Source organism: Aquila chrysaetos, chromosome 4, assembly GCF_900496995.4.
Source record: "Aquila chrysaetos chrysaetos chromosome 4, bAquChr1.4, whole genome shotgun sequence".
In the NCBI taxonomy this organism is placed as follows: domain Eukaryota; kingdom Metazoa; phylum Chordata; class Aves; order Accipitriformes; family Accipitridae; genus Aquila; species Aquila chrysaetos.
The window spans coordinates 14,624,851-14,645,959 of NC_044007.1; the positions used below are offsets into that span (position 1 = coordinate 14,624,851).

General features: G+C 36.6%; 2 protein-coding genes across 8 annotated transcripts in view; both read left to right on the plus strand.

Moving 5' to 3' along the window:
• TAF2 (TATA-box binding protein associated factor 2) overlaps window positions 1-21,109 on the plus strand; it is a 64,241-nt gene that overhangs the window by 37,380 nt on the left and 5,752 nt on the right. For 3 of the 6 annotated variants that reach the window (XM_030011385.2, XM_030011384.2, XM_041122925.1), the window contains 7 exons: window positions 1,228-1,421; window positions 1,992-2,131; window positions 7,901-7,970; window positions 9,532-9,641; window positions 11,893-12,122; window positions 14,812-14,964; window positions 15,377-15,488. In XM_030011385.2, coding sequence (XP_029867245.1) covers window positions 1,228-1,421; window positions 1,992-2,131; window positions 7,901-7,970; window positions 9,532-9,641; window positions 11,893-12,122; window positions 14,812-14,964; window positions 15,377-15,488 — 1,009 coding nt within the window. The remainder of the gene's footprint in view (window positions 1-1,227; window positions 1,422-1,991; window positions 2,132-7,900; window positions 7,971-9,531; window positions 9,642-11,892; window positions 12,123-14,811; window positions 14,965-15,376; window positions 15,489-21,109) is intronic. The other 3 variants (XM_030011386.2, XM_030011387.2, XM_030011388.2) reach the window with 3 other exon arrangements.
• LOC121233232 lies at window positions 2,814-5,720 on the plus strand. 2 transcript variants are annotated; one of them, XM_041122928.1, is made up of 3 exons: window positions 2,814-2,994; window positions 3,830-3,964; window positions 4,798-5,720. In XM_041122928.1, the coding sequence occupies exons 2-3, from the start codon at window positions 3,839-3,841 to the stop codon at window positions 5,440-5,442; spliced, it is 771 nt and encodes a 256-aa protein (XP_040978862.1). In that variant the 5' UTR covers window positions 2,814-2,994; window positions 3,830-3,838; the 3' UTR covers window positions 5,443-5,720. The 2 variants fall into 2 exon arrangements, with proteins under 2 accessions (XP_040978862.1, XP_040978860.1); XM_041122926.1 differs by lacking the exon at window positions 2,814-2,994 and having other exon boundaries at window positions 3,574-3,964.

Here is a 21,109-nt window from a genome sequence, read left to right on the forward strand (position 1 = left end):
TTTAACAATATACAGGACTCTGGGATTCTGGGTTCTGAATGTCAGCTCTAGCTCACAGGCCTGGATTGTCTTCATCTAGTTAAATAACAGCTGAAACCCAGGTTAATGTTGTTCCATCACAAAATTGAAGCATGTGAGTTAGAAGTGTTGTCATCTAAACTTCCTTCCCAGACAGACCACCTCTGAAAGCTGATTAGATGACCTTTAAGATCCTGAGATCTTAAAAATACAAATACAAAATTCCATCTCCCTAGCTAGAGGAAGTCTACAACTGCTAGGAGCCTAGCATAATCTTCCCAATTAATTACTCAAAGTTAAGTGGAACAAATCTGAAGCATCTTAAGCCTCACTTTCTTGTGTGTAGAAACACATACTGTGACAAGACACTTGTTGCAAGATTACTGAAATAAGAGGGTGATAGAGGGTGAAGAGGTAGAGAGACACGTGAATGCAAGCACCTGTAGCCACAAAATTTGGTGAGTTGTGCTAACATCTCCCCACCACCAAAGGAGAGACCCCACCTCACTTTTCCACATGTCCCTTCCATGCATGTATTTGACATCTTCTACTGGATCTGACAGATAGTGGATTTGTTTAGATTAAATTAACTGATGTTCAGATCCAGTACTTTTTTCTGCTTTTTTAATTTTATTTTATACTTTTTGCTGCTTATTAACACGACCAACAAATGCAACAACCAGCGTAATGGAAGGGGTGAAGCGGTAAGCCCAGGTAAAAGGAGTGAATGAAGAAGCAAGATTTTCCTCACTAAGCAGCAGCGAACCCATTAGTTCACCTCAGAAGCTTGTGAAGTTGCTAGCTAGATAAACTGTGTGATTTTGTGAGGTGCTAAACACCTATTAACGTTGGTAACCTTGGTACAGAATATAGAAACAGACAGGTAGTTTTAGATGCTCGCATTTAGAAATAAATAATGGCTTTTACTTTCTATATCTGGAAATGTGCCCGGTTTTTCCATTTTTATAAAACAATGTATTTACTATTAATATTCTTGTATTACTATTAATATGCTCTTATTACAGAGCAAAGATTAATGATTGCTCAATCACTCTCAAATCCATTTTCAGAACAAATTTATTCCTGTTTTGCTTTCTCACGTGGTTTTTGTTTTAAGATCTTGTTCTGTAACAGTGCTTCAATGTTTCTTAGCTTTTAAAGAATATATATTGTTATATTTGCTTGTGTTTAAATGCTGTTTTTATCTAGTTTTCAGACAACTACTATCGTGCTGAGCTGATCGATGCCCTAGCCAACTCTGTAACTCCTGCAGTCAGTGTGAACAATGAAGTTCGAACATTGGATAATTTAAATCCTGATGTTCGACTTATTCTTGAGGAAATTACCCGTTTCCTAAATATGGAGAAGCTTCTTCCCAGTTACAGGCATACCATTACAGTCAGGTGTGGTTTAATAATTGTACACATGAAGAGAGCAGACACATTAACGCTACTTATTTGTTTTTTATGTGCCCTTCTGTAGTTAGGATTTGAGATTTTAGCTTGTGTGTCTTAATCTTAAATGTCAAATTCTTTCTAATTTCCAGAAGCTGGTAGTGCAAGTTTGTCTTGATTGCTTTATTTTTCAACATTAATTTCTATCAATGTAGACTTTCAATAGCAGGTATAAATTGATCATGCTTGTGCCTCTTTCAGAAAAGCATTTATGAAAGTTTTGCAAAAGGTAGCCTTATAACAATATCTGTAGAGTAGACAGCATGATCTGAGCTGTGTTTTCTGTGTGAGTTAGTACAGTTCTACTGAAACCAAACAATGAATTTGACATGGTGGGGAATTTTGTTTGTGTTTCTGCCTAATTCAGAGTTATGTGTTAATGCTGTGAAAGTAACGTGTTAATTTGGATAATAGAATTCTAGAAAAATTGCAGTACTTGATTTTGAAGAAAGTAGTTTTATTCTTCTTAGCTGGCATTCCATAAGCCTAATGTAAATTTCCTTTGTCTACCATATCTAGCTGTTTAAAAGCTATTCGAGTGCTTCAGAAGAATGGTCATGTCCCAAGTGATCCTGCTCTCTTCAAGTCATATGCAGAATATGGGCACTTCATAGATGTCCGAATAGCAGCATTGGAGGCTGTCGTTGATTACACAAAAGGTACTTTTTTCAAGTATTTTGACACTTTGTAACACTTGTGATATAGTAGAAAAAGGTAATACTTACCTCATTAATATTAGGTTGAAATAGTGTCCACCAGAAAAGCTTGTGTGATGACAGATGTATTGATAAGAAGCTGAGATTTCTGTTAATGCTTTGTCCTAGAGAATGCAAGTTTTATGACGATGTGGTGAGCATTGTTTCTCAGTGTCTTGCAAATTGAATCAGATACCTAAGTTTTGAAATGAGTAGACAGCACAATGAGTAGTGGTAAGGGGTTTTGGCAATTTCTTTTTAACACTTCATTTTCAGTGATTTTGATTCGATTGTGTTCAGCCATAATTGCTAGTCAAAGTTCTTGGTCTTGCTTTACCTTCTTGCTAATCTCTTTATTTTGCTTTTTGCATGCATCTTATGGTTATAAATTTTGGAAACTTAGATTATTTTAATGATTATTGTCGATTCTGCTTTGCCATTCCTTATACATAGCTTATGTTTGTGAGATGTTTCCATTCTTTTAATACTGTCTTTATCTTAGTTGACTGTTGCAGGTCCTTGAAAAAAATACAGGGTAGCTTTCTTAAATGCCATTTGAAGTTGAAATTCATTCCTGACAGATTTTCTAGAGGCAGTTAAAATTATAGCTTTAATAATTTGCATTTTATAAAATGAATTTAGTACTACATTGGCCTGTTCATTTATTTGGGTTAGTCTTTCTCTGTTCAGCAGACTTGTGACAGTTCTTTTTTTGAAGGGTTATCCCTACCAAAGTGGCCAAATCCTTCAATTCTTCCTCTGTGAGCAGACTGGTGATTCTAGACTTGTAATTATTCTGCCTCAAATTTCATGTTTTCATTTTCCAGGTAATGGAGAGTTTCCTTTGCTTTTTGCATGAATAATTGTTTTCTCTTTTTTATAAGGGCTTTATTACTTTGATCTTACTGCTGTCATTCTGTCCAAAGACTTCTCAAACTAGATAGGCAATGGGAGGTTTTAAGGCAATTGGAGTCTTGAGTGAACGCATCTGGCAGAATTTATACGTACATTAACAGACTGAAACCAGACTGTCATACAGAAAAACTAATAACTTCACTCTCAGGCTCAGTCCTCAGTCTTGTAATTCACCAAGCATTCTGGATCCATAACCCATGGCACATGTACCATTTGGTGACCCTGTGAGTGATACGCAGCTAGAATTCAGAACTCTGCTGGTACTGTGCATCTCTCTCTGTTAGGCTACTTGCTTTGTTCCTCCCTTCATAGAGTGTTAGTGGAAAGATTTGCAGGAGGATGGAAAGCTTACTCATCAGCCTGCTTCCTTTAGAATAATCTCCTCACTGATTCATCCCACCCTTTGGAAAGACAAACTGATAGAAAAAATGTTTTCTCATTAAATTCTTTACCTTTTATGGATGGTGTTTATAGTTAATAATGGACTTGGGTAAGAAAGTGTTTGTACTGCAAAGTAATATAGTACATCTTTAAAACAGCTGATCAAATGGGTTGCTGTATAAGCAAGATAGAGTAAGTTGCTTGAAATACTCTACAAGAAGGTAAAACTTGAATGGTAAAAGGTAGTAGAAAGATTACTTGAAGAAATCAGTGATTGAGCTGAATGTAATTTTTGACTGAGCTCACTGTGAGATCTGGAAATGATGGATTAGAGTATTACTGCCAACAGCTTTTTCTCTGATGCAGAGGTGGCAGATGCAAATATCTATCTGCTGTAAAGTCACTACAATTCACAACACAGCCTACTGGTCATCAGTATCATTTCTTAAATACAACCTTCCAGCGCTGAACACATTAGCTTCTGCTCCTGCTCTAAGACTGGTAAGTTTTTGGTGGAGGGGTAAATCTCTGTGTGCTAACTGACTTCTTCAGCTACCCATATAGAAGTTAGCAGCACTTGTCTAGCAGAGCCCTAAACCTGGGTTTGGAAGGAGAAATGATTGGGCGTCTATTGCCAAGAGGTCTGATTCTCGTTGTTCCCAGTTACCTGGTTTCCAGTTCATACTGGATGTAAACCAGCAGCTATCAAATGCCTGTTGCTTGTGCCAAAGCTGGCTTTTTAACAGTTCTTGTAAAGGAAGCTGATGGATTTTGTAATTTCCATAAAAAGGAAAGTCTGTATTTTCTGGGGCAGTGTGGAACTCCCATTTTTTTGTCAACTCTCAGGGCAGGAATAGCACTGCCTTTTTTTAAGTTACTTTAAAAGAAATCATTTCTCCATGGAACTGAATAAGTTGTTTTCTTTGCTGTTAATAGTAAGGCTTTTTTTGAGACACAGTAACTCTGTAAAATGCTTGAGGCGGCATATGAGGACTTGGACAGTTGATCTAAACTGGCTTGAAGTGAACAGGGTTTATTAATTTTTTTAAGTTAGCTTCTGAAAATTATATGACTTAGTAGTTATATGTATACAACAAAGCAGTTGCATATTTAGAAGAGGTAACAACAAACCATTCTAAGTAAGTATCCACGATTATCTAATCTCGTGAATGTTAAAGTTTAGGGTCTCAGAGATGCTCTGCTGTAATTGAGAACTGATGCACCATCTCTTGTAATTTGAAAAAATCTCAAGAGGATTTTTACTTCAGAAAGCAATCACTTGTTTTTATGTCTACCAGAAGTATGAAAACCTACACATCTTTCTTTTCCCACAGCCTTCTAGACAAACTGGCAAGATACAGACAAGATGGGTGGTCTGTGAGATGGGTAGGAAATTGGGTCATCCTCTGCACTCAGAGGCTGGCCGTCAATGGTTTTTACTCAGGCTGGCAGCCTGTCACAGTTTGGGTCCTGCAGGGAACATCTTCACAAATTATCTGGACCACAGCATTGACAGCTCCCTCACGGAGTTTGCTGATGACACTAAACTGGGTGGTGAGGTAGATGCGTCAGAAAGGAGAGCCATCTTACAGAGAGACCAGGACTGGCTGGAAGAGCGGGCAAGCAAGAACTGTATGAAGTTTAACAAGGACAAGTGCAAGGTGCTGCACCTGGGCCAACATAACCAAAGAGCCCAGTACAGGCTAGGACCTGTGTGGCTGGGGATCAGCATTGCTGAAAGGGACCTGGGGGTCCTGGTGGACACCAAGGTGACCATGAGTCAGCAGTGCCCCCCTGCAGCAACAAAGGCACATCGGATCCTGGGCTGCATCCACAGGGGCAGAGATAGAGATGGGATCATCCCACTCTACTCATGCTTGTCAAGCTGCACCTGGAGTACCGTGTCCAGTTCTGGCCCCCACAATTCAAGAAAGATGTGGGCAGACTGGAGAGGGTCCAAAGGAGGGCCACAAAGATGATCAGAGGACTGGAGAACCTGAAGAAGAGAAGAGAGAAGAGAAGGCAAGGCTTGGGGGGACCTCATCACAGTACTCCAGTACTTGAAGGGCAGCTACAAAGAGGATGGAGGCTCTCCCTTCAGAAGGAGCCATGTGGAAAGGACAAGGGGAAATGGGTAATAGTTGCATGGGGAGAGGTTTCATCTCAACATAAAAAAGACATTTTTACAGTGGGAACAACCAATCAGTGGCACAACTTCCCCAGGGATGTGGTGGAGTCCCCATCGCTGGAGGTTTTCAAGATGCAGTTGGAGAGGGTGCTAGATAATCTCATCTAGGCTCCCTTTCCCATGGAAAGTTGGACCAGATGATCTCTTGAGGTCCCTTCGAAACTGGGCTGTTCTATGATTTTATGATTCTTCTAGCTAATAAGATTTGTTCTGCCCAAGATCAGATTTAATTTGTCATTGCTCCCCAAAATGTTTTGTAGTTGCTATATAAATTTGAAGAGCAGGTTAAATGCATTAGTAGCAAAGCTTTGGAAGTCTAGCAAGCCTAGTTTACACTATAAGGCAAATAGCAGGGAAGACTTACTTTATTTCAAGCAGAAATAAGTTTAAGAAGCAAAAAAGACTTTTAACCACAAAAGTATGGTGTTTCATGGTTCTGTTATCCAGTACTGTCAGCCTGAAGGATTCATCTCCTAGATTTCTCATTTTCTAATCAAAAACCATTTTTAAATCCCTTTTGTAGCTGTTGAAATAATTGCAGCTTGCTTATGATTGTGACTTAATGTGTTCGCCATGTTGTGAGTCTCTGCTGCATGGTTATACAATATTATTTTTCTTCCATGCAAAACAACTTTTGTATGCAGTGTTCTAGCTGCCTTCTATCCCAAGCAAGATAGCTGCCAGGAAAAGCAGTTGTGCATGGAGTTGAGCACAGGCAGTTACTAATCCCTTAAAAGTATGTCCTAGGCATAGCTTTTCAAAGATTTCCTCGATTTTTTTAAGGCAAAATCTGAGATTGCAGTTCTGGTCTGTATGGATACAAATTTGCTCTGGCATCCATAACTGTGTAGCCGTGGTCTAAATGGTACAGAACATGAGCTAATACATTCTGCCTCTAAACAGGGCTTACCAGCCCAGTTTGGTGCCGCATCAGTGTAACCTGTTCTGTTTTGCTGGATTGTAGGAAGAGCAGAGCTGACTTGCAAGTGGCCTGCAAAAGACTATTCAGCCATCTTCTAAGCAATATTATAATGTAGTTTTTACACTACTTGGCTGCCTCCTCCCAACCTAGGAAGAGATCTTACGTTCTAATTGTCCAAAGTATTTAAAGAACTTCTAATAGAACTGAAGTGCTGATTCTCATAATATAATCTGAATAATTGCCTCTTCCTTTAAAAGCAACTTACCCTAGTGAAATAAGAAGGGAATAGTAGGTATTAGAACTGGTTGGACTAGAAAAGTCGTATTTAAAAATTGACTGAAAACTGACAGAAATCAAGAAGGAAAATTGAACTAAGGTATTTAGTACTGAAAATACAGTAGGTTTGGGGAAGAAAGAAGTACATTGCTAGGACCACAAAATGGAAAGAAACAGAAATGTTTTTGGAGCTGTCTGTACAGGAATGATTAGTACACCCCAAATTCTGAAGTAAAGCAAAGCCGAAGCAAGCTCTTCATTGTTTCGAGGAAATGAGATGAGAATACTGCTGTAAAATCTTAAAATTATACACCTGAGAAAAAGATTACATAAAAATTCCTTCATTTTTTGTGTAATCGGTGATGATGATATCCTGTGTTGTTTCCTATTTTGCACTGTTACTCTGACAATCAAAGGAATTTTGTGATGTGATTTAAATTTTAAACTAACAAGCTGATTTTGTTTCCAACAGTGTCAGGCAGCAATTTTCTAGAAGCATGTGCTGATAAGTTTCAAAATCCATTTTAATTGCGAAGTATACTGATTTAAAAAACTAAGGAAGGCTACTGAGAGGAGTATGCTTGCAGTTTTGTATAAGCCCTGTAGTCTTCCTCTTTCTATCCTATATATAGATAATAATCTTTCACAGATTCCTGTGTATGAGAATTGTATATTCTCTATTCCCTATAGAAAATACTGTACTTCTGATTGTTGAAAAGATACTTGAATGCATCTGTTTTAGGAAGCACGCAATATCAAGATGATCATTTACTCTGTGATCTTCCCAATCAGTGCTCATGAGTGACAGTTACCTGCTAATAGTCAGGTTGGTGGTTATTGAACAGTTGAAGCATGAAGGAATTCCATGCACGTTTCTATTTCAGTGTAAAGTAAACCACCTCTTACTTCGAATTTGCAGTACAATTAATGAAATTCCTCTTTAGTTGCAGTGATTCAAGCTCTTTGTGTGCTAATTCAGGAACTTGTGATTGTCTTCATCAAAATCCTTCCAGTTTATAAATATTTATAGGCATTTTATTTTTCTTTGCAGTTGATAGGAGCTATGAAGAACTACAGTGGCTGCTTACTATGGTTCAGAATGATCCTGTACCCTACATAAGGTTAGTGAATTAATACAGAACCAGTACTTTTACTAATGCTGAAACTACTAAGTAAATTCTTGGCCTGGAATCACTAGAATAGACCAAATGCTTAACTGCCTAATACTTCTTCATAAAACTGTTTTTTTCTTCTTGTTATTTTATATAAATAGAAATGTATTTCGATCTTTCAAAGGTTCACATCTCAATAATTAATATACTCCGTTCTTAATCTCCATTATATTATTTTTGTCTTTTATGTTCTACCCGTATGGTGGAAGTCTGAATTTAGAGGTCATTCCCTGATTATAAATAAAGTATATAAGTCTGATGTTGCATATGGCAAAAAGACTTTGTGATATTTAGAAAAGACAAAGGTTGAGACATAGTGCACACAGTGTTTTGCTAACAAGGAGTGTAAAGCAATTGTTAGACTGTAGATGGGGTGAAAGGATAACGTGAAAATATGGTGTAATTTCTAGTACTGCTTGTTTCAACTTTGTTTTCACCAATGAGTGATTGGATATTGTAGCACATTCATTATACACCATTGAATACCAAGGTTCATGATCATTGTTCTTCCCCAACACTTTCTTCTTATGGCCACCATTAAAATACTGAATTTCAAAGATGAATAGTGTTACTTTTACTCTCTCTATATAGGTGATTTCTTGCAAAGATCATAGCTGCAAGATTGTTCTCTATTTTATTTCTGTCATTCTTGTTAAAGTAGATACAGTTAGACTCACTAGAGGAGGTTTAGCTTCAGTCTGGGAACGAGATTTAATTTGATTTGTACCTTTTTAAAGAGGAGTTTAAATTTCTGAGTGCAATATGTAAGCCCCTTCTAAAAGAAAAGAAAAAAAAAAAATCTGTAAGAGTTTTCTTGTTCCAAATGTGTAAGACAGCAAGGGGAAAGCTGGCTATACAGGGAAAATAGTTAAAATAATAAGTAATGGACCAAATAATTATTCTCATTCATAAAATGTTTTCAAGGCCAAGTTTACAGAAAGAAAGTGGGGAAAAATGTATCTACTTTCAGCTCAGTGTGTAAATATTGTAAGCAAACGTGGTAAGTGCAGGATCTTTATACACCAATGTAACTTAAGAGATTGCTGTTCCTTTTCAGAAAAATGTGCAAGTCGCTGGTTTTAGTCCTGCCATTTTGAATCGGTCATAAACATTTAAAGTTGTTTAAAAATTCTTTGGTGTCAGTATGTAAGGAGTTTATTTGCCAATGTTGCTCCTTCTTTGTAATGATCAAGTCAGTGTGCATGAAAGATTGTTACTAAACAGAAGAGCATAATATAGCCTACGATTTTGTATCTAACTGTTAAAAATGATGTCTAATAACATCCTGCTGCTTTGCACCTTACTTTTTAAATTATATTGCTGATGGTAAATCTGTGTCTATGCATATTGGGGACAGAAGGAAGAGCTAAAAGCATAAAACATTGGTTAGAATTTTGGAAGGAATCCTGTATTTGAATAAGTTTGTAAGAATACTGCAAAGTGAACAGACTTTGTATTCTTAGTGTATTCATTTGGATTTAATGAAGATGGTTTTTTCTATTTCTTTCAGGCATAAGATTCTGGATATGCTGACTAAGAATCCACCTTTTACCAAGAACATGGAGTCCCCTTTATGTAATGAAGCTTTGGTAGATCAGCTTTGGAAACTGATGAATTCAGGTTGGTTTTTTGTTTGTTCAGTATCATGTATGAACTTCCAGAACTTTCTCCGTGACCCAGCGTACCGAATCTTGTTTTTCATTCCTTTGTCTACTACTCTAGTGTGCTTTTGATACACTTTGGCATAGAATGATTCTTTGACCCCTATGTTCAAAGCAAATGTTTCCTCAAATGATGGTGTCTGTGTTACTTTTTTCTTTATAGTTTGCTTTAGATAGTCTCTCTTTGTCCTCTTTTACTAAACTCTGAGAGAATATGAGAGGATAACATTTCTATAGATAATTTAAATGAGATTTTTAGAAGTGCATTATAAACCTAAGACTCAATTTGCCTTGTGTGATTAGGAAAGATCCTAATGAGAGAAGGGCTTGCATCTTTACCATTGACCTGTTTTTCATTACTGAAGCAGTTTTATCCAGTCCTGACAAACTGCCCTTTAACATCTGGCACATTACTACATAGATTACATATAAATGTTTATATAGCTTTTTTTAGGTCATTGAAGGCTGTCTGTTCTCTGTGTATCATTATTTTTAGAGTTTAAAAGTTTACAGCTACACTCCAGGGGCTGAAGTGGGGAGACTACTAGTAGTTCAGTTTCATAGGATTTGCCAGGTGTCAGGCACAGAAAATAAACGATTTTGATGTTACCTTCAGAGAGTTTGTTTTTCCTTTTTCTTGAGAGAAGAGTGTGTGCAGTGTTACTTAAAACCATTGCCTCCTTTTGCAAGTAACAAATAGGTTATACATTCTTACTATGATTCATGGGGCTTTAAGTACTTAAATTTCTATGCATCAAGATGACATAATGTTTCAATTTATTTTCTGTAAGGGATAACTGTAGCATTCCAGGGTGCCTTGAAAAAATGTTTGTTAATGCGAGACAAGTTAGTAGCCAGGTTTAAAGCTGCATGATTCTAGAATCATGAGTTGCTTTCATTTAAAATAAGCACATGCAATAGAAAACAGACTCTGATTGATATATGTAATCTTTTTTTTTTTTTCCTTGTTAATCTGCATTAAATTGGTAATGCTCACAAGTTCCAAAGATTGCAGAGAAATTCAGCAACCAATTGTATTTAAGCATAGTTGTTCAGCTGGAAAAGGAGAGACATACTGAATGGGAATTCATCATATCATTTTAAGATGTACTAGTTTTAAATTATTTGTTGTTAAAATATTAGAATAGTTTTAAAATTAATACTTGTGAATGTGTCATTCTCTGGAGAGTATTTTGATGTTAGAAATGTCCAGATTAATATTCATATTGCTTTGACTTGTAACTGGGTAAGTGTATGTACAGCTAAGCTTACTCAAAACACTATTAAGCCCCATGAAACTTAGTATTTACAGGGATAGATCTTGTAATTTTATTTTGTGCTAAGTCTTGCACAGCCACATTAACATGGCAGTTGGCACATCTGTGTCTTGTTTACCAGATACAGTTCTATTCCTGCTGTGGAACAATATGTTCAATAAACTTGCAATCAGTCAAGAGCTGGGATGAGTTAACAGCAGAATCACTGTATTTGCAGCCTTGCACCAGATGTTAGATGTCTTTCTGTTGTGATTGGTGCCAAACGTGCTTTGACCATTTGTGTATGAAGGTATAAAAGCAGTACACAGTTTGCAGTGAAAAATGAAATCAATGAAGCATTGCTTTGTGCAGTAAGAATACATATCACCAGTATGAATACAAATTAAAGTATTGAGTATCCAGTGAAGTACATGACATAGTAGTGACATCAAAAAGCATGTTTATGCATTGCCATGTTCTCTATCAGTGTGGTTTCCAAAGGGTATGGATCTCAGTCATGCTTAAGGCTCCTACTACATTTCATGGAATACATAGGCAAGTGCGATCAAATCCATTGATACAGGAAGCCAGTTTGGTAACAAAATGTTCTATTTAATTGTCTGATAGTAAAACTTAAAGTGAAACTTAAAAAATAAAAGCATACGAGTGTGATTATTTTCATTTTATTTTTCATTATGTTATTATAGCACTTACTTTCTCAGTCTTGTTTTACTAAACGTGTCCAGTTTACAATCCAAACAACTTAAAGCCTTCCTTTTAAACAGGATGTGTCAGGTGAGTTTGAGTCAATAAGAGGCAGGAATAATGAGGGAGGTGTATCTGAAGCACAGAAAATGTCATGCTCTGGTGGATCCAGATCACTTAAACTGTTTTATTTGTGGGGGAGGAGAAGATTGTATCTCTGTATTAACAATAATCTCTTTTGGATTTTAGGAACTTCACATGACTGGAGATTACGATGTGGTGCTGTGGACCTCTATTTCACACTTTTTGGCCTCAGCAGACCTTCTTGTTTACCATTACCAGAGCTTGGACTTGTTCTTAATCTGAAAGAAAAGAAGGCTGTACTTAATCCAACGATTATCCCTGAATCAGTTGCAAATAATCAGGAACCTGTGAATAGTACTAACAATCATGGACAGTCAGTAGGATTTCAGAACACCGTAAGACAAACCATCTGCATACATCCCATTCAGCTGGTTCTGAGTGCTTGCATTGGTTGCTGATTTAATTTTGTATTGTGTTCAAGCTTCTCATGCTTTGCCTAAGCTACCTTTATACCTTGTTACTCTTTATTCCTTCCACTTGAAAAGCTGGCATATACCGTAACTTTTTTGACTTTTTAAAACTGTTTTGCATAGCATATGCAAGCTTTTTACTTGTTTTTTCTCATCTCATCATTTCTGTTCTTTATAAAACTTTACTTTTCCTATATTGCTTGTGAGACATGAAATGATTCACAGAAATGTTTGATGCTGTGATGAAAACTTTTTTTAATTAGACAAAGAATATTGCTTATGGGCAAGTTATGCAATTTTCCAAAACAAAACCTTTCATCAGTAAATTTATTACATCTTAAAATACATAGGTATACCTCTTTTTAAACAACTTTGAGATGTGAAAGTTGAAACTTTAACACATCTTCATTGAACACTTGAATCTGACTACTTAGCACTGTGCTCTGAAGGATTTGTAACAACTTCTGAAAAATCACATACATTATGTTTGATATCTTTCTGGCTTCGGAGGCTTCAGTCCTAATTGTGTAGTTAGAAAATAGATATTACAAGCTATTCAAGTCATACTTTTCTTAAGAATAACTGCCACTGCTACAAGTCTTTTTGTTGGACGGATTTACTTACAAGGGGAAAAACTCAACAGACATGGAAATAATGAATAATTTTATGAAATTCTTAGTTTCAAAAACTACATTTGCTTGAAACTGCTTAGAAGTAAATCCTGAAAGAGAATGTGAACATGTGGTTAGCATGTTTGAAACACTTTGCACCCTTTTGAATAGGATGGTTTACTGTTACTTTATAAGTCCCATAGTTAATTTCTAAAATGTTTTTATTCAGAAGTATACTGAGAGTGCAAATTATCACAGTACCTTGCAGGCTATTTCCAGTAGGGGGAGAAAATGATGATGGAGTCAAATACCATTAGAGCTATCCTACATATTTACAGATCATGTAATAAGTCCTAATTTGCTGTGCATAAACATCAGAATTAAATAGCAGGAGACATTTTGTTGGCAGGTTTTTAGGCTGCAGTTCAGTGAACATCCAAACTTTTTTTGCAGCCAGACTATCTTAATCAAAAAATTTCCTCTTAACTCTTCCTTTTCCTATACTGTCCTCTCCCTTATGCTCACATCCAGTGAGCTGGATCAGAGGAGAATCTGGTTGAAAAATACCTTTTTTTTTTATGAACTGATATTCCCTGCTGGGTCAGTTTCCTGGTCCACTTCATCATGTAGTTATACAAAAGCTTGTGGCAGCCCAGGACAGAAATGGGTGAGGAAGAGGAAGAGGCTGCTTCTTTCAGCAGCAGTACTGGCTTACACTAGTGTAAAAATACAGCATTAGTATAAGCCTCAATTCACACTTCATCCTTCGTATCTTCTCCTATGCCTCATCTCCATTCTCCTACCCCTTACTTGAAGGTTACCATTTTCACTGTAACTCCCCCAAAATTCAGGGAACTGATTTTCCTTGTAAAAAAAATCAGACCAGTAACATAAAAAAAACCCTGCCTCTCACATAAAGGCAAAGTTTATCCAAAAGTGTTTCACAACAGCAGTGTGTTGAGTTAAATAATAGGAATGAAAACAGGGAAATATGTATTTGAGGGAAAAAAAGAATTAACAAGTGATAGAATACATCAGATTGACTAGATTCTTTAAAGCAGACTGTATATTCTGAGAGCATAAACATGTTAAAATCAGTACTGATAGACTTGTGACATAGAATTTGCTGAGGATGGTAAAAGTAACCCACTTCATAAAATTGAATTTGAATTGTTCAGGGCAAGAGTCTGTGGGTCTACAGTGCCCTTTGTAGGATAGAGGAAGAGCAGTTCAGTGGAGCACCATATGCTCTTAAAGGTCTATGATACAGCTTTTATCTAGTTTTTAGTGGGCTTTTAATTACGTTTGCTTCTGTGGATACTCTATTTTTCCTTCTATATTTTGTGTATTGGACTTGTTGGAACACCTGTCTCCTGTTTGAATGACTATATGTGTAACTTAGTAGACTCTTTTGCTATTTTTATATACCTTTGACCCTGTTTTTGTTGATAATCTAAGCAGTAATTTACAAAACAGTTTAACTTTTTTTTAATAAATACTGTTGTGAAATTTAAAAAAAACAAACAAACAACAAGTTACAAGTGCTTATTATGATTTCTATTCAACAAAGCAAGCATTAGCTTTTAAAGCTAACTAAAAGAAGATTTAGCTAAATTCCCTGTGTAGATCAGAGGCTATCACAGTTTTTCAACTGAGATTTGGACTGAGGAGAGTCTGCAAGGCACAGATTTATAGAAAGGCTATTCAGAGGCAGCAAATGTTGTTGCACACCAACAGTACCATGATTGTGAGCAGAGACAGAAAAGATGCCAATGCTAGATATGCAGAGGCAGCAGGGATAGAAGTAAAGAGAAACTATGTTTGTAGGAGAGGTTGGCACAAATCCATACAGGGTTTTAGGAAATACTTTTTGCCAGAACTACAGGGAAAACTTTGTTCAAATCACCCACTTTACTCAGAAGTGTTTTCAGCTATCAGGTCTCTTTTAGGCTGAAACATGGCTCTTGCTATCTTCTAATTTTGGTCTTTTAATGCTGCTTCAGGAGGATGATCATCTTATTAAGGAAACAGCATCCAGCATTTCTGGTCATCAGCAGGGGGTGAAGAGGAAGGCTGATATGCCACTCGGGTCTCCATTGGAGCCAGGGCAAATACTAGAGAAGAATGAAGACAGTAAAGTCAAACTCAAAATCAGAGTAAGAAATGGAAATTCAACTTGCACAATATGTAGGATATTCAGAATAACAGCAGTGGCTTCTGCTGACTTCCCTTAAAGCTATGTTCAAACAAAAGATATGTTTTGTATATGTGTACAGTAGTTGTTACGGTTACTTTGGCAAAATCATTTCCCATCAGATTCTTTATTGGCTGGCAAGAACTAAAGTTGACAATTAATGCTTTTGTTCACACAGCTTCACAGTAAATTAGAAAGAAGAAAAGGCACTGACCCTTTTTAATTTTGTTGAATTTTTATTCCTTTGCAGTGGTAGATATCACTTCCTTTCCCTCTCACCCCCAGTTTACCTCAAAAATAAAATATTCTAAGTTCTATTTAGTGATATTCTTATGAGTTATTAGCATCTGCTTATTTTTTTCCTGATATCTTAGTTCTCAAACTCTCAAGAAGAGGAGGAAATTGATATGGACACAGTTCATGACAGTCAAGCCTTTATTTACCATCATTTGAATATGTTGGAGAGACCATCCACACCAGGTACAAGTAAATTTATTGGCAAAATGATAGTATAGATTTTTCAACTATTTCAGTTGTGGGGTTGGTTGGGGGTTTTTTTGCCACTGCTTATTCCTATGTATACAGTGTTGGTAAGTGTTAAATGTTAACCAAATTCCAGGAAGTATGTAAAGGGTGCATAAGAACATTTCTTTAGATTCCAGTATATTTATAGATAACTGTGTACATGTGTATTTTCATACATATCTACGTAAGACAAGTATGTATCGTGCTTATAAAATGAAAAGCTAAGGAATTAATAAAATAATGTGAAGCTGAAGTAGAACCCCATAAGCAATTAGGTAAAACTTATTTTGCCATAGTTGTCATTTAAAAAATAATAATTTTGAAGATTCACTTTAAAAAAAATAGCAAGACTGTTTAGGTAAAAAAAATCTCTAATCTTAATGATTCATAAATTAATATCAGTAGATAAAAAACATACAAGCCTCAGAGATGCTTAGAAGGGCTTTTCAAAGTTGAAAAGATTGCATCTATGAATAAAATGGTTTTATTTCAAGCACTTCTCTTACTACTTCTCTTAGTATCTTTTTCATAAAATATTTCACAAAATTACTTCTCAAAGAATATTGTTTCTTAGAAACCTTAAGGCAGGCTGAACTTCATTGATGAACTTCCACCTTCTTTGCTTATCTGTCACTAGCAAAGAAATTCAGTGGTTAGTCTCATTTTCTCAAAATATTTTAACCACGTTTCTTAAGTTTAGTTCCAGAATGTACCAGTGGAGCTAAGCTGAGGTAGCGTGACTGTGTAGCAAGCATTTTGAGAGATCTTCGGTACACATCCAAACCAAGGTTTTAAGGTTGCAGTACTGCAATGTGTAAAAGTGATGTATTTGGCCTTAGAAGTAGGATTCAGAATAATTACCCTCTTGCTTGTTTTTCTCTTTTTATCCAGTGGTTGCCTAAAGTAAAATACAAGTAGACCTTAGCAGCAGGACCTGGAACGTTGGTTCCATGTTGAGTGCCCTAGGTCCTGAGCTACGCTGACAGGTGACCTCGTCTGTATTCCCTATGACCTGGCAATTTAATGGCCCCATTTAAGAGAAGGGCTGGTGGATGTTCCTGCTCTGAGTATCCTGCTGAGGCTGGTGCCTTGGTGCTGGCCAGGGGTGTGGATGCTCATACTCTTTTAGGGTCTGCAACTTAACATTTTTACTTCTTTGGCAGATGCTCTAGCTACTAAGGGGTTTTGTTTTTTTTTATAAAAGGTAACTGCTGTCATTGCTCAGCTAGCAAATTAAGTTCATATGGGGACATAAAACACAGGGAGGTCTAGTTTCTGCATTCCAGATGGCCTTTGGTTAATGACATGTGCCTGTACAACCAGCTCCACCAGGATGGATTTGCTGTTAGATATGTAGAGTAGCAAAACTCACAACTTCTTGCCTAAAGCAGAGGGATTTCAGCAAAAGGGAAGGCTGCATGTAGGTTGCTCTCATGAACTTAGGAGCCTAATGCCACACAACCTTTACTTTAAACCTCTTAGAGCTGCTCTGAATTTTGTCCTCAACGTTATGGTCAACCATCACATTTTCTGTTACGGCAAAGAATGACACATCCAGGGCACACGAGTGCAAAGCTGATCCGCTGAGGATTAGTATTTATAACTCTTACATGATATTTTGCAACAGAGTTTTTTTACTAGATTTACACACTCTACGGAATATAAAGTCATAAACAAACCTCTGCCAAATACTTCACAAATAGGACTTATGGGACCCTCTGTACGCCAGCTCTGTGCTCCAGGGCTGTTGCATATTAAGTTTGCACTAGAGTTCAGAAAGGGTAAGGTCTGATCAGGAGTGGAGTAATGGCCAGTTGACTGCTGCATTTGTAGACCTACAGCAGACAAAAGCTACTTCGAGTTTCACTTGTGTGCTGAATGACCTTCTCACCTCTGCCGTTTAGGCATTCAGCACACTGGAATACGTTTTCTTTCCTAGGTAATAAATGAGACAAATGCTGGGTTTTGCCACAGAATTCATTTTAAATAATAAGCCTTTGAAAAGTGTTATTTTGAAACACTTCAGATTAATTTCATTTTCTTTGGTTTGTGCGGTTAGAAATAGTTCCACTTCAGATATTCTTTGCTTCTAAAATTTCACCTGTTTCTTATTCATAGCATTTTTCTTAGAAGCAGAGATGTATGAATTTCAGACTGAGTAAATAAAGGCCGTTCAATCTTTAGGAAATGGTATACTTCTGAGAAGAAACAGATGGGGGAAGAATAAAAGCATATGTAAATAAAATTGTTCACACATAGGAGCGTTCTGTTCTACAAAAGAATCGCAGATAATATTTGCTGAGGGCCTTTTGAGTTTTTGCAGCAATGATGGAGGATGGGTGCACTCCAGTGAGTGATTATTGTGAAACAGATTGACAACAGGTTCTGAAATGGTCTCAGTATGTTGTTAGTAAATCTGTGAGATCTTGTATCTGCCTCAGTTCTGTGACTCTTACTTGGAAGGCAGCGAGCTCTTAGTCCATACTCAGTTTTCCTCTCACAGCTGTGGGTTATGTCCCCACATGTCACATGAAGTGTGAGGTCATCAGCCAAACACAGCCTGTGAACAGCAGCTGCCAGGAGGAAGTTCACGTTGGGTCTAATTCCTGCCGTATCTGTGTATTCTTTTTTGGTTTTGGGGGTTTTTTTTACATTCCCCACACCACCCCGAACGATAATTTGGGTTTGTTCAAGTTGATATAACCCCCCTAAAGCCAGGAAAATATTATTTCGCTTTAAAAGCTTTTTTTTTTTTCTGTATGCTTCTGCTCATGGATGTGAAAGGTTAGGGTTGAGGCACGCTGCAAAGGCAATAAAAGAAGTCTTGTACTACAACTCTTGCAGGATTACAGGTTTCAGTACAGTAATTACAGCACCTTTTGTGGTTCATACTAAAGCATCCTGTCTATGATAATAGAACTGTGGACTCTGGTATTTATAAGCGATTCTGAGCATTTTTCAAGAAGCTATTAAAACAAACAAAACATCAGTTGTGAACTGTCTGAAGAATGCTGTTGTGTTGATTATTCATCTGCCCTCAGGACTAGAAACATGGTAGCTGCCTTTGAGCCTCTAAAGCTGTGCAAGGTCACGTTTCTAATGCGAGAACAGGTTTTTGTTTGCTACTAAATCGAGGATAGTAGTAACACTCCCTAATCTTATCTTAAGATCAAAAGAATTTCAAGATCAGATTTTGTGTAAGCAGTAGATTTAAACTCTTATTTCAGACTGTAAGGTGACTTGTCATGCGTTGTTGACTTCAGTGAAATCAGATTAAGATACGCTTCTTTATTTACTTTAATATTTCACTCATCTGAAAGTACAATACTTCAAAATTAACCTTAAATGTTCTGCTGTATGTGTCCGTGGTTATTGATTGGCCTGTTCTTTTCTGCTTCCAAAATCCCTGGAGGTATTTAAAAGTCATGTAGATGTGGTGCTTAGGGACATGGTTTAGTGCTGGACTTGGCAATGTTAGGTTTACGGTTGGACTTGATGATCTTAGGGGTCTTTTGCAACCTAAATGGTTCTATGATTCTAAATGCCTGGCTGTAGCCAGAGTGATCTGCCAGTGAAGTTACATGTCATTGTGACTCAACAGGTCATTACTGATCAACATTTAATTAGAATTTTCCCAACTATTTTGGGTACTTTGATAGTTGATGCAAAGCAGTATCCAATTCTCTCTCTTCTTTATTTCTACAAAAGAAAAAAAAAGTAAATACAGTGAAGTTCTGTTTGTGCAGCAGCAGTCCTTTTTCTGATCACATTCAGGAGCAGTAGGCTTTGAGGATGCATCCTGAGCATTCAAACTCGGATCAGAAAAATCCTTTGGCTATTCTATTAATTCTGTTAAACCTTTTGCTCTTTTCCAGGATAATCAAACTGGAAATTTCCACTGCTGACCTTGTAGGTCACTCTGTTTACCATGTAGATGTACATGAAACTTTGAAGGTCTAGGCAACACTCATACATGTTGATTGGATTGCAGTCTTGTTTATCACAGATACTGTCTGCAGTTTCGGGAAATAATGATTTAGCTGGATTGAATTGTTTCTGGAGCTATTTGAAACTGGATACAGCACACACTGCAGTAAAGTGTAGAGGGAAACTACTGTAGTCATTATGTATGACTACTATAAACATTATGTATGTTTAAACAGTACATTTACAACAGTAGATTTGAGCTTATGATGCAAATCACTGCATTGCAAGTGTGAATACAGTAGTTAATACGAATTGAGTCTGAACTGTATAAAAAGCCCAGTCCTCTGCAGCTCAGCAGTTACCTGAGTTAGCTATAAGAGCACCATTACCTCAAAGTTCAGGCATTAGTTAGTGGCTCCCTGTGAAAAAGGGTTACAGAAACATCAGCACACAGAGAAATATATAAATGAACACTTCTTGGATATGAGGGTACTACTGACAATGATGGATTCTTGCTTTACTTCTTAAGGAGGGAAAAGCTGTTAAAACTGTTCTGTTAGACTACCCTTTAATAACATATAATATTAATACAGTATCTGTTTGATAGTATCCGTTACACATGTTGACTGTATTACCTAAAATATAACTGTTTCCAAATTGGTAACTTACAGGCTTTGAGGTTCTGTAGATAATTTTGCCTCACTGAAATAGTATGTGCTCAATTGTATGCTTCACAAGGAAGGGTGTTTTCAAGTGCTTTATCCTAAAGTGCATGAAAGCAGCTTTAACAAAAACATAAGCCCTGCAGATAAAGTGACAACATAAATGAGTATTGCATCAGTGTGTGGCTGCAGTGTGTCAACTACATGATTTAATAAAAACAACATGATATTGTAGCTGTGACTGAGAAAACAACTGATCACTCTGAAGCCTAGAAGATGGATAAGGCTAGCAACTAAATTTTCAGGTGAACTACCTGAAATTGTTAGAGGCACAAAGTATTCGGAATTGACTTACTGATTTAAATGTTCTTTTTCTCTAGAGTAGGGAGCACTCTAGAATTTTCTAGAATATTAACATAACTGTAGTAAAAATAGCACCACAGTTAAGCTATTATTTTAATGTAAGGACAAAGCAATATAGTTGTTAAATGAAAGTCAAATGAGGAAATTGATAAAACAGATACCAGTTAAAAGTATATTTTAATTAAATCATCAGCTTGTCTATGCAGTACTTTAGCAGAGGCTATCCTTTGGTATAGGTATAAGGAATTATCTATCTGGATATAAATCCCACTAAAAATACAAAGTCAAGTGAATCTATATATTGGAACTAGTTAAAATTCTTATGTTGGAGCCAATTTAACTGATTTATTTAACAACATCCTCAGAAAAAGTTTGGGTGCTTTTTTTTTAACTAGACCTTTACTTATCACTCTCAAACTTAAATTTTGTCATATGGTCCTTAAAAGAACACTATTAGGCAGAAAATTGATAACTTTTTTTCAGAGATATGTAATTTGAAAATTCTGCTTCTTAAGACAAATGACAAGACACTCCTGCATTCTGGAAGCTAGTAATTATTTATGCCTAGTAACTTTCTGTATGTGCTTTGTTGATGGTTCAACAGATGCATAAACACAGCATTAAATTAAA